This window comes from Muntiacus reevesi, chromosome 2 (assembly GCF_963930625.1).
Source record: "Muntiacus reevesi chromosome 2, mMunRee1.1, whole genome shotgun sequence".
Lineage (NCBI taxonomy): Eukaryota > Metazoa > Chordata > Mammalia > Artiodactyla > Cervidae > Muntiacus > Muntiacus reevesi.
The window spans coordinates 65,978,850-65,992,659 of NC_089250.1; the positions used below are offsets into that span (position 1 = coordinate 65,978,850).

The 13,810-nt window shown below is 43.6% G+C and overlaps 1 protein-coding gene across 1 annotated transcript in view; it reads left to right on the top strand.

Moving 5' to 3' along the window:
• The first annotated feature begins 3,793 nt into the window (after positions 1-3,793).
• DHX35 (DEAH-box helicase 35) overlaps positions 3,794-13,810 on the top strand; it is a 67,524-nt gene continuing 57,507 nt past the window's right edge. Inside the window, exons 1-2 of the mRNA XM_065921997.1 lie at positions 3,794-3,880; positions 10,171-10,304. Coding sequence (XP_065778069.1) covers positions 3,841-3,880; positions 10,171-10,304 — 174 coding nt within the window. The 5' untranslated portion in view covers positions 3,794-3,840. The remainder of the gene's footprint in view (positions 3,881-10,170; positions 10,305-13,810) is intronic.

Here is a 13,810-nt window from a genome sequence, read left to right on the forward strand (position 1 = left end):
TCAGACTTAGCCATTACAACTTGGCAGTAAATATTTTAGTGTATATCTGAAAGATAAAGCATAACCACAATTCCTTGATCACACCTAAACATTTTGTAAAAATTTCCCAGTATCAAATAGTGTTCAGACTCTGCTGTTTCATTATTTTCTCCCTGATGAGCTATTTGAATTAGCTGTAGTTTCAAGGTCAACCCAATCAGATGGCAGGGTTGGCATTCTCTTGAAAAACTGGAAGAGTCAACTGAAGAGATGGCCACGCCACTTCTGTGGGCAGTTGGGTTGTGGAGTATCTATCTGTTACTTACAGGATTCCAAGCAGCTGACAAGAAAACCTAACATACAAGAATCACAAAAGTGAGAAGTTACATGAGAAACCAGAGGGTGGTATGTTAGGAAGGACACTATCAATACACGCCACCATGACTGACACTTTGGGCAGAGCACACACTTTAAGCTTCTCAGTAACCAAGGCAGAAAGAGAAACCTGGTCAGATCCAGCACCCACAATGTCCATAAGATTAACTCCAGGTACAGGAAAAATCCAATTCTTGGTACTAAGATCAGGTGAGAATTTCTTAGAAGAATCCTTTTATAAAAATGATACTGTGAAGTATTCTGAAAATAAACACAACGGCAGATGTTCTGGGGTGTGCCAAAACACTTGAGACTCCACAATGTGTTTGTCTAAAGCTATAAAGCAGCTGAATGCATCCATACATATTCCGTGAGTGTGGAATACATACCTTATGCTGAGTATGTTCACAGAGGCATTGTTATTCTAGGTTCCTGGTGGCACGCACCTGGAAATATATCCCAATTTGCCTGGCAGAGGTCCAGTGTATGCCCCGAACCTGCCCTTTCACTCTCCGATAAAGCATACAGTCATCTTACCTAGAAAGCATCTGGCAGACTTTGCCATCCCCAACTCACTCTGCTCAACAGATGCACAAAATTCCTCAGGCCTTCATGATAGAGACCCTCCTAGTATTTAGCTGAGTCTGTCCTGGTGGGTTCTCCACACCTCTGTACCCAGATTCCTGGAGCTGAGTAAACACTTTTGTTTATGCTAACACCTGTATGAACCTGATCATTTGTATGCAAGTGAACAAACCAGACAGGTTTATATATGCTACAAGTCCCAGAGGGCTGCACCTTAAAGTCAGTGGAAAATCCCCATTGTAGTACAATTCAGGAAAGGCAATTCTGCATAGAACTGTCTCTTTTCAAGCTAGGGGAAAACTCTGATCTGGCTTCCTGAAGGAGACCCAAGGGCAGCTAGGATTTTTCTTAGGAAGCCAGGAGTTCTAGTATAGTACATGCATACATGGGAGGCTACTCATTATTTTTGCTGCCTTCATTCCACCTCTGATAATCTCATTCTCAGAAGACTCTCTGAGGGACCATTCTGTTTCCAGTTCTCAGTCCATGTGGTCCTGGTGAAGCTGAGCACACTTGATTTGGGGAGTGTATAACCAGATTTAAGCCAGTCAGGATGCCCTAGTGATTGATTCAGGGATGGATATGTGCCCAGCTAGAAGCTTTTGCCAGGAATTTTTGGAAAAAGGCTTGATGCTAAGAGGATGTGACATGAGTTGAATGACCATCTAGTTACCATGTGACACCTGGGTCAGCAGGAGGCAGAATGTTATGATCAGAAGCAAGTCTTGATTATGTCCTAAGTGTTTTAAGCATGGTGTTCACCTATACATCACTCAGTGGGCACTTTGCTTTGAGTTGTAATAATATGATGCATGTTCTCAAGACGCTTCCAATGTAACAGTGGAGACAGATTATAGTTTAACTAAATGAGTGTTAAATCACAGAACAAGCAGACAGGTTCTGAGTCTGCAGGAGAATACTGAAGTTGGATTGTGAATTTAGAGAAGCCTTAGAGCTGACACAAGGATATTTTAAAGGATCAGTAGAGAATTTTGGGCAGAGATGATCATGTATGGAACCCTGTTTTCATTACGGAAATGGAATAGTTGGAAAATTAGTGTGTATATGTGTAAGTTCTGATTTTTCCCTTGGTCAATTTGCTCTATGAGCTATTCAGAGCAAACACTGATTGGATGTCCTATGTTGTAGGCTACTTTACATGTTCTCACATTTAATAAAAACTTTTTAAACCTCATCTTACAACTAAGATTAGATGACAGCTAGGAGCTAGGAAAGGCAAAGTGAAGATTCCAAATTCTACTTGTCTCCAAAGCCTTTGATCTTTCCACGACTATCATTTCTCTCAAGGAATAAGACTTTTCTTCACAGCTCTAAAATACATAGATTCTGCACCCTCTCACTTCCTTCCAATTAGTTGCCTACCCATTAAGCATTTCCTCTACTCCAGTGTATCAGCTCTCATTAGTGGAATCTTTCTCAAGCTGGTTACAAGGATGCCCACTCTCACCACTACTATTCAACATAGTGTTGGAAGTTTTGGCCACAGCAATCAGAGCAGAAAAAGACATAAAAGGAATCCAGATAGGAAAAGAAGAAGTGAAACTCTCGCTGTTTGCAGATGACATGATCCTCTACATAGAAAACCCTAAAGACTCTTCCAGAAAATTACTAGAGCTAATTAATGAATATAGTAAAGTTGCAGGATATAAAATTAACACACAGAAATCCCTTGCATTCCTATACACTAACAATGAAAAAACAGAAAGAGAAATTAAGGAAACAATACCATTCACCATTGCAACAAAAAGAATAAAATACTTAGGAGTATATCTACCTAAAGAAACAAAAGACCTATACATAGAAAACTATAAAACACTGATGGTTACCGGAAAGAATCTTCTGTAGCACGTTTTCAATGCAGTTTTTTAGGCCATGTCCCTGGATATTCTGATTCGGGATTGGATTGAGGGTCTAGAATCTGTACTTTTAACAAGCATTTGAAACATGGGTCATGAATGAAACTGGAGGAAATACTTGGCCAATGTCCTAGCCTAACAGATCTACCCATTTCTAATTTTCTTATTTCAATCTATTCTTCCTTCTCGGCATTACTCTCAGGGTCTCTGGAGACTTCCATACTGGTTTCCATCGTTTTATTTATTGTTAATTATAAACTTTTTCTGGTTGTATTTTTAGTTTGGCTGCCCCCAGTCTTAGTTGCGGCATGCAAGACCTAGGTTCCTGCCCAGGGATCCAACGCAGGCGCCCTGCATTAAGTGCCAAGTCCTAACCACTGAACTACCAGGGAAGACCCCAAACACCACTGCTTATCCTGCATTTACTCATTTACTCCCAGGACACCTCGCCCCTCCTCTCTGGGACAGAAGTTCATGAAAGAGACAAACTGCAATGCCTGGGCGCACCGTAGGCGCCCAATATTTACTGACCCACAAAATCCACTAGGTAGTTACTATTATCCTCCAATCTGAAAATGTGGAGGAGACTAAAAGAAATAATACACCCGTGATAGCTTACAACGTAATGTTAATTTGGGATGCACTGCTTCCTTGCCCACCGCGTACCGCAGGCGGCGACAAACTCTCGGACCAGCGGTCTCTTGCCAAGCGTGCTGCCGCCCTCCGGGCCACGCCAAACTTCTAAGGCCACTCAGAACCCAGGTCTGTTATGCAGGTCTGCTATGCTAAAGAGAAAGAGAAGCGCGCCCTTTTCTCCAATATGGCGGAGTCGATCACATGGGTCCGGGGCGGGGCTGAAACGCAAATCACGTGGCTCGGAGGGGGTGGTTACGGGGGCGTGGCCGTAACACCGCGGAACCTCCTAGAGCGAGGCTCCTCACGGGCCACGCCACGCCCCCCAGCCCCTTTGGGGGCTGGTGCGCGGCGGAGGGGTGGAGCCTTCCTCGTGACCTTTCACCCCAGCATGGCTGCGCCCGTGGGACCGGTGAAGTTCTGGAGACCCGGTAAGGCCATTGGCGGAACGCTGGGCACATAAGGCGGCCTGACTTCGGTTTTGACCCCACGGCCAGCCTCCTGGGGCCTGCGGGCGTGCTCGCAGCCTTGACCTAGGCGGGTTGGCCACTGCCGCGCTGGTGGGCTCGGCAGCTTAGGCGTGCACAGTGGTCCCGAGGGATTCAGGGATCCGCCCCTAGTCTGGGCAGAAATTCTCTGTGACCTCATCACAGTCTCTCAGCCTCCCCGGGCCTCGTGTTCCTCGCTCCTGGGGCCTGTCTTGCCCAACCCGAGAGATGGGGAAAAGCTGAAGCGCCCACGCGTGTCCTTTTACCGCCCTGGGGCTACTCTGGGACTGGACAGGTGGTGCTGCTCAGGGTTTGGGAGTTCGGGTTAGGAAATCAGACTGCCTGGATTAGAATTCTAGGCTCTGCCGTAGAGTAGTAGAGTTCCATTGAGCAAGTTCCTTCTTAGCCTTAGCCTTCTTATCTGTGAAATGGGAGGAATAATAACGCCTATCATGTGGGCTAGAATAAGGAGAATGTGAGCGCGTTGTTTCATGTAGAGTAAGTGCTCATTAAAAGGGAAAGTATCTTAGTCTGTTTTAGGGTAATTTTTGTCCACCCCGCGTGTCTGCCAGAAGTGAACATTCTCTGCCTATTGGCCCTCACCCACTTCCTGTCTTTCAGGCTAACACAGTCTCAGCCGCCAAATGATTTGCTTGTTTTGTTTGAATTTACTCATTAATCAAGATTTGTTGAATGCTTACGTATCAGACCCTCCCTCCCCTTCCATCAGTTTCTTGTGAAAAACAAATCTTAATCATTGCCAACTTAGTTTTTTCCACCACTTGAGCCTCTGTTGGTCTAGATGTGTAAAGTATATTGCAGCAAAAATGAAATAAGACAGAGAAGGGTGATATAGGAGAAGGTTTTCAAGGGTATTTTATTAGAGTGATACCCTGAAATTCTGACCATGCTTATCAGTGATACAGAAGAAAACCCAAGTAAGAGGTGTTAATTCTTTTTTAAAAATCTGTAATTTGTCACTTAATGAGTTTTGTGATTTTATGATTCAGCATTTCAAGTCCTCAGCCAATTATCCATCCTTGAGTTTTATTTGCAGCCAAAACTAAGAGCCAGTTAGGTAATGAAATACTTTGTTTTATTTCTTTGAGCCTTTAATAACAGGTCAGAGTGTTAAGTGCAATAAAGGCCTGAATAAATTGTTGAAAATCAGACCAGGATACTCTTTTGGTTAAGGAACATGGGATTACTCTCCGAGTTCTATTCCACTGTTTAGTTTATTCACTGAAGTTATATTTACTGGACACCTAGCTTCCTAGTCAGGGGACAAATATGGATGACCAAAGCTCTACTTTCAAGATTTATGCTCTCTCTCTCTCAATTGTATTATGAAATTGGATATCCTCTTTAAGAGATTTTAAAGTGAGACAGAAAAAGGGAGTGGTAAGGAAGAGGAACTCTACAAGGATCAGACTGTCGAGACTGTCCTGACTGCCCTTTTCTAACTTGGCAATTTGGGAAAATCACAATTACTCTATGTATTGTGCCGTGGAGAGGTAGGAGAATGGAACTCGAAAGTGTGTAGCATGAACAAAGGCAGAGTGGGATGGTGCCTCAGCAGTGTCCAAAACACCAGAATTATTGAGTAGCATGGTGATGTTTAGTGGTAGGGTATGTTTTGTGGCAGGGCTTCCCAGGTGGCTCAGTGGTAAAGAATCCCCCTGCCAACATAGGAAACAGAGGTTCATTCAGTCCCTGGGTTGGAAGGATCTCCTGGAGAAGGAGATGACTACCCACTCCAGTATTCTTGCCTGGAAAGTCCCATGGGCAGATGATCCTGGCAGACTGCAGTCCATGGGGTCACAAAAGAGTTGGATACAACTTAGCAACTAAACAACAACATAGCGTAGGGCATGGCAGGTCGTGAAGCCAGAATGGTAAGTAGGGGCCTCATTGTGAGAAGTCTCCAAGCAAGTTAAAGATTTTGGATTTCACTGTTTTTAAGCAGGAGATAACATGGTCTAGTATATTTTTGGAAGATAACTGGCATTGGTGTGCACAATGCTTAGGGGAGGAAATTAGGGTCAGGGACATCATAAGAGAAGGTGCTACTGAAACCGAGGAGGGATATTGAAAACCGCAGTTCTGGCATGTGAGCTGTAGGGAGGGACCTAATTGGAGAGGCATTTCAGAGGCACATACAGAGGAGGGTGAAGTCAGTAATGACTCAGATTTCTGGGTTCGGTGACTATCTAGGTAAGTGGTTCTCAAATTTTGCTGTGTAGCTGAATCACTTGGGAAGCTTTTAAAAACTCCTGCTATTTGGTTTTACTCCATGGCGATAAATCAGAAGTCTAGAGGGGCTCAGAACCAGGCATCAGTAATTTTTAAAGATCCCCGGGTGATTCCAGTATGCATTAAAGTTTGGGAACCACTGGTCCAGGTAAACTGTTTTGTTATTAACTGAGTTAGTAGTGCATTTGGTGACACTTGCTGGACACTCTGTGCTAGTCACTTTTACTTATGTCGTCTTATTAAGTGGTCACAATATCTTGTGATGGAGGTATTACTCTCGTTTTACAGATGCGGAAACTGAAGTTGAAGGTGTGAAAATAGGATATGAGAAATACACAGTGGAGGTCAGGGAAGTGGCTGAGACTGGGTATAAGGGTAGATGAACATGCGTCCTACAGGCTGGAAGTCACAAGCTCAGGTAGCTGCAGGGGCCTTTCGGACAGTCTAAATAAGCGAAGCAGCCGGGTGGAAGCAGTAAGGAGAGGTGGGAACTGTGGCAAACTCTAGTGTGTGCGGTGTCGATTAGCCTGAAGCATACAATATCCTGTCTAAAGCAGGAAGCTGTGTGTGGTTCCACCCAACAGTTGTCACATGGCCTCATGCCCAGATTAGAATGGTAAATTTTGACATGTTTTAAATGAACAATTTCAAACATTTTAATGATGGCATGTTTGGGGACCTCATAGTTGGTGATCTCTACCATTTTGTGATCTCTGCCTTAAGATCTTTGTATGAGCTGCCTGAGGTTTCTGTAGAAAAAAAATTTGACTTGATTTGTTAGTCCAAGTGAATCAGAAGGGCCTGGCCATTTTCCTTCCTTCATTCAACAGATATTTAATGATAAGTCAGTGTTTGACCACGTGTCTGGCAAACACTTTACAGCAACAGCGTTGAAGATTTTTTGATCGGATATACAGCTAGAAATGTGCTGTGATCCAGCACGCACGCACATGTGTATACATATACACACACAATTGAAGAGGGTTGCACAAAAACAACAGTGCTTCTTGGGATACACTCTGATACTGTTTTATTTCTAGTTTAGCAGGAACAAAGGCAGAGTGGAATGGCGCCTCAGCAGTGTCCAAAACACCAAAATAATTGAGTCACATAGCATATTAAAGAAGTATATGAGTTTTATCACCCATTGATGGATCACCACTTAAACTGAAAAATTGGGTTAGAAGGAATGCTGAAGAGGGGGAGGGGGTGTGCTGTTATCAATCTTGTTTTATAGATGGAGAGGTGAAGGCCTTTAAATTTACAAGAATTACAAACTTGTTACTCATTTAAGCACTGAGAATATTCCCAAGGGAAAAACAAACCCTAGGAAGCCAGAATGGGCCATGGGATGTATAGACAGCCAGGAAGCAGTCCTAGTTTGGCTGAATGGAGTCTTTTGTATGGAGGAGACATGCTCCTCATTGATTGACAGCAGCTGTTCTTGTAAAAGACCTCATAACCGCATGTACCAAGGTGAACTTGGCTGTAGGTTAGAGACAGGAGGGGTGGGGTAGTCAGGAAGACACCTGGGTGGATTAAATCTTGGAGTGGGAGGAGGTGAGACGTTGTAGCTGCTGCTGCTAAGTCGCTTCAGTCGTGTCTGACTCTGTGCGACCCTATAGACGGCAGCCCACCAGGCTCCTCCGTCCCTGGGATTCTCCAGGCAGGAGCCCTGGAGTGGGTTGCCATTTCCTTCTCCAATGCATGAAAGTGAAAAGTGAAAGTGAAGTCGCTCAGTCGTGCCCAACTCAATGGACTGCAGCCTACCAGGCTACTCCATCCATAGGATTTTCCAGGCAAGAGTACTGGAGTGGGTTGCCATTGCCTTCTCCGGAAACATGGTAGGAGCAATGTTAAAAGATTCTAGGCACTCTATAAAGGTTTAAAATGTGTTGAAAAGAAGAGATTTCAGGACAAAAACAGAGCTGATGAGGATAAGCTATTTCTTTGCTCTAGTTTTCTTGAGTGAAGATCACAAGGAATTAATCAGATGTAGCGATAATAAGGGGAGAAAGGAAAGGAAATGTGCCTCTTTGAGTGCAGGCTTTGTTCCAAGTCCTGTTCTGTCTTTTATCTTGTTGAAAGGAAGGTCAACATTTTGGCAAAAACAATATAGTAGTGCCCCACTTACCTGATTTTTGACAGTCTTGGACCTCTGGAACACGACTGTGTTCCTAGAAACAAATGGAAAAGGGATCAGAGGTATACAGCAGTGATTCTGAATTTAGCTCTGGGAGTGGTCTCTGGACCTCCGGCATTTTGTGTTCTGATAAATTACTCTCTGTTGTATTTTTCAGGAGATGGAGTTCATAGCCTCAATTAGATTGTCAGGGGGATTTGGGACCCTTCAAGAAATGTAAAAATAAACCACTAGGCTAAGTATTCTGATCATAAAACCTCTGCACTTTTACATAGCATCATGGATTCTGCATTCGGAAAACCTGGGTGATGATAGTATTGGGTAATTATCCTTGAAGCAACCCTCACAGAGGGCCATGAACTTCTAGGGAAGGTTTTTATTAATTCCCAAAGGTGACACTCTCTTGTGCTGAACAAGTCTTACTTTTAGAGATACCTTCCTTATGTTGAGTTGAATTCTGAACCCTGTACCATTTACTTATAACTCTTGAGTTCTGTCTTGGGATGCACGAACAATTTGGTGTGACAAATTACAGAGGCTGATCATAAAGATGGAACCCACGTTACTCCTAAGGCTTTTTCCTTTTCAGGGTAAAAATCCACAGTACTTCAAACAGTTTTTCATGGCAGGATATGGTTTCCCTATTCTTTTCCTCCCTGAGCCCCAGTTTGTTACTGTTCTTACCAAGAGGCCACTGTGGTAGGACTTGCTGGGTGGTCCAATGACCAAGACTCCCTGCTCCCCATGCAGGGGAGCCCAGGTTCAGTCTCTCGTCAAGGAACTAGATCCCACATGCTGCAGTTAAAGGTCCTGCATGCTGCAGTGAAGATCCTGCATGCTGCAACTAAGACCCAGCACGGCCAAATAAATAATAATAAAAAAAGAAGAAGCCGCTGTGGGTATCGGGTGTTTAATCTGCTCAGCACAGTACACCAGCACTTCCTTCCCAACCACTTCAGTTCTGTGACTCAAATAGAAGCTGCCAATTATTGTAGCCCATTCCAGGGCCATGGTTGACTGGATCGGGCCAGGCAGTGGCCTTAAACTGGGGGAGAGAAAGCCGTCCCCACCTTCCAAATAGTCAGCACACACCTGGGACTCCCTGTCCCCCTCCCTGGGTCTTTCTCCGTCACCACTTTGTGCTCTAAGTCTTCTTCCTTCGGAAGGAAGAATAAGAGAAGCAAGTCCGCTGCTCAGAGGTGGGGCCTGCATCTGTAGTGTTCACTGCTGTATCTCTGGCCCGGCCATCTGTGCTCGGTGGGTGAGTGAGTGAGTGAGTGGTGGAGGAACTGTGAGCCTGAGCTCTGGCGTTGGCTGCAGCCTTGATTCCAGCTCCTGTAGAGAACCCAGCCCGGGGACCGAAAGGAGCTTGTTAAGAGGAGCAGAGAATGAAGGAGCAAGGCCAGGCAGTGTTTGAGTCCCTGGTGCTCCTTGGCCCTGAACCTTGCTGCCATCCTACGGTGTTAGGATTCTTCGTTTGTTTCAGCTAATTCCTGGTGGGTTCCTATCACTTTTAAGAGTTTGGTAATAATCCCAGCCTGGTGACCAGAACTCAGTACCTTGTCCTCCGTCACTACAGTTGTGTGTGAACAACTTGGAGCCCAATGGGACCGCTGTCTCCTTTGTTCTTGACACCACTGTGATGTTTTTCTGTAGTCTCATAGGTACTTTTCTAGAGGTTTTCCTGAAATTACAGTTTAATGCCTCTTAGTGGTTTGAAATAAAAATGCATGGCTTCCATTGTATATCGTCGTCTTTGAATTTGTAATTTTCTCACGATTTTCCTGTTCCTTGTATCAGAGTCTGAAAAAAAGAAACCAAAACATTTCTGTTGCAGGTACAGAAGGGCCAGGTGTCAGCATCTCTGAAGAGAGACAAAGTCTAGCTGAAAACTCGGCAACAACTGTTGTTTACAACCCTTACGCTGCCCTTTCTATAGAGCAGCAGAGGCAGAAGCTGCCAGTGTTCAAGGTACATTGAATAAGCATGTTCAGGCGTCAGCCCGAAGCAGCCTGCAGTAGCTTTATACTTGGCCCTGAAGTGAATAATGTTCCTCTTACTGTTAATGATCCTTCAGAATGCTGTGAGCTCAGAGAGGCCTGTCTGAAGGGTGTCTTCAGAATACATGTGTGTTAATCTTAGAAATCTGGAAAGTCCTTAAGGTTTTTTCAGTTAGATCTTACATATTGGAAAAACTGGAAGAAATGAAGTGACATTCTTCTTTTCCCCTCTTTGCTTTCAATTATGGACAAGTTCAATCATACAAAAAAGTAGAGAAAACAGCACAGTGAACTTTCATGCATCCATTTTCAGTAGATTGCCAGCATATGGCCAATTTTAGCTTTCTTTTTAAAGGCATATTCTTTGACACAGATTAATTAGAAATACCGGGTTGTTTCCGTTGAATAGGTTAACTCCCACGGGGAGAGTGATGGCATTTGGGTGTGGTTATTACACACCACGTGCACATCCAGATGCATGATTTTATTAGTCTCATGAAATGGACTTACACTCATCTCGTAAGAAACCAAAGTGTTAAACTAGAATTCAGAGTATATTCATTTACAGTCACCCATGGTTCTCCAGTACGGAGAATACTGTCCACGAACACACTTTCTCCCCGTTGCCAAGTCCACATGGAAAGTCAAGCTGTAATCAGAAGGTGGGTTCAGAGCCACAGGCGGTTTAGATACAGTCGAAGAATATGTATTTCCTGTAGGCCGTGATGTAGGGTGATGAAGTCCGGCTGCCTCATACGAGGCCCCTGAATTGACTCAAGTAGGGCCCCCAGCACTGGTGTCTGTCTTTTCTCCTGCACAATGTTGGGTGAAAGCCGTCAGGTTCTTGCACTTATTCTTTGTCTAGACTATGCTAAAAATTCCTCTTTTATTAATATGTTCTTTCTCCAAATGGATATGAAGCAACCTCCTTCTGAATATAGCCAAGTCACTTCCATCAGACTTTTCTGTGGCCCCAGACATTTTAGTCACTCCTGTACTGACAGTCTCTGGATTCTTCTATGGATGATTAACCTCATCCATTATATGTGAATGTAAACCAGTTTGACCTTCAGAAGATAAGATTATAGGTTCAGCATGGAGGGACACAGTTGGAGCTCTGATGAAGTGTCTAGACTTGAGCTAGACTTCAGAGTTCAAAGGCAGGCTTCATCATTTGTGTGCTGTGTGGCCTTACTTCAGCACCTGAGCTTCTGTTTCCTATCTGTAATATTAGACCTACCTCATAGGATAGTTATGAGGACCAGATGCCATAATCCACATGGAGCATTATTTAGTAAAATACCTGACATGTAATACACATTTAAGTACAAGGATAATTATTGTTTACTGAGTATTTACTTTTCTTGACTCTTCTTCATCCACCAGCTGTACTTGTAAAATATGATAAATGAAATAACAGATTAAAAAAAAAAAACAAGGATGGTAACATATTGATGAAATTAAAAATGGTAAGATGAGAGTATAAGTTATTGATAAAAATCAAAGCAGAGTTTAAGCACAGTTGTAATCTCATAAGATGTTAAAGATAAATCTAGGGCTTCCCTGGTGGCTCAGCTGGGAAACAACCTGCAGCAATGCAGGAGGCCTGGCTTTGATCCCTGGTTCTGGAGAATCTCCTGGAGGAGGAAATGGCAGCCCACTCCAGTATCCTTGCCTGGAGAGTCCCATGGACAGAGGAGCCTGGCAGGCTACAGTCCATGAGGTCGCACAGAGTTGGACAGGACCAAAGTGACCTGGCACAGCTCAGAAGACGAAAAGGATAAAAGTTACTCATTCACCACCCACACCCCCGTTAGAACTTGAAGGGAAAGTAGCTTTAAAGATAGAAGTTGAAACTAAATCTAAGGCTCATCCCCCTTTTCCCCAGTGCCATTTCAAGGCAGCATTCCAGTTGGCTGCCTCCTGTGGGCTGTCGTTTTCTCTGGGCCCTGGACGCTGCAATGCAAGGTTGTATTCTTATTCCATTAAGCTCAAACCTCGTTGAAGCTCAGTCTGGTCCTCTGCACCAGCTCTGCTCGATTTCCCTGCCTGTACCTGTTCGTGGTACCGTCATTTTCCCGGTCTCTAAACTGGAAATCTTGTCATCTCTTTCTTGAATGTCACACATCATTTTGTGTGCAGATATCCATTTGCAGTGCTTCGTATTTAGCACACGAAGTGAACTCATGCCTTCAGTTTCTGCACGCTTAAAGCACTGGCATACCACTGTCCAGTTTTCTTGCCACACAGCACGTACTGCCTCCAGGTAAAGCCCGGGCTCTGGCTGTATGTTCAAGGCCCTCACTACATCTCTTGTGTTAATAATCAATTCATTTCCAAATCAAACCTGGAGCCTTTCATGGGCTTTTTCTAGCACCTCTTGAATAGAGTTCATATGGTTTGCTTATTTCCATCTTCTTTACTTATGTTATTTCTCTTTCCTAGAATGCCATGTGTCTCTGTCTATATTCAAACTGTCTTTCAAGTTTTCTTTGACCACCCACCCATTCATCCATTCAACAGATGGATTGACAAGATATTATTTACAAAATGGCTGCAAAGAACCCAAACCTTTCCCTGCCTAAAACTAACCCAAAAGAAAGTGTAGAGTCCGGCAATCGACAGGAAAGCATTGAGATGAGTCATGAGACTGCCTGCAGCAGAATCTCCTTTGGGTGTTTGCAGAAACGGCAAATTCCTGGACTTTACCCTAGCCCTGCTGAATCAGAAACCCTGTGGGTAGAGCTAGGAATCTTCATTTTTAACAAATAGTTAAATATCTATTTAATACCTGTTAAATAGATAATAAAAATATCCTAGAAGATTTTTACACTAAAACTGGAGAATTACATATTTAGACCCTAAGTAATGCTAAATTAGAACCCCCAAACAGCCGCAATAGCTTATTTAACCAATAAGGCAGCATCGGATGTCTCAGTCTTCTGTGGAGTCAGATGAGTTGAATGGTGATGAGAGTAGGAGAATTTGGCAGATTTTTACCTCAAAAGAGGAATTTATGGAATATCATCATGACTTTCCAGATCATTGGATATGTCTGTAATCAAATGTGGGTACAAAAATACATTCTGAAACTGAGTACATGGGATCTTGGAGCTGTCTGTGACTTTCCAGTGGCCAAACTAGCATTTCTGCTCCCACTGAGTGGGTCAAGGAAGGCCCAGTTGAAATACAGATGTAATGTGTAGGTGCTTTATTGTGCACTTGGCTCTAGAGGTAGAGATGAAAGCATATTTTTGTTTTCACCAGTTAGTAAATGAAAAATAAGGTGATACATGCATATTGCACAAAGTTAAAGGGGTTGCTCATATGCCTGCTCCCTGCCCCCCACTTTCTTCCCCTCCCTGGAGACATTACAGTTACCTCTGCCTTGTTTTGCTTTTCCCCAAAGTAGTTTATATGTAAAGAAGCATATATGTATTTACCTTTTTTTAAAAAACAGAAATAGTAGTGTATTAT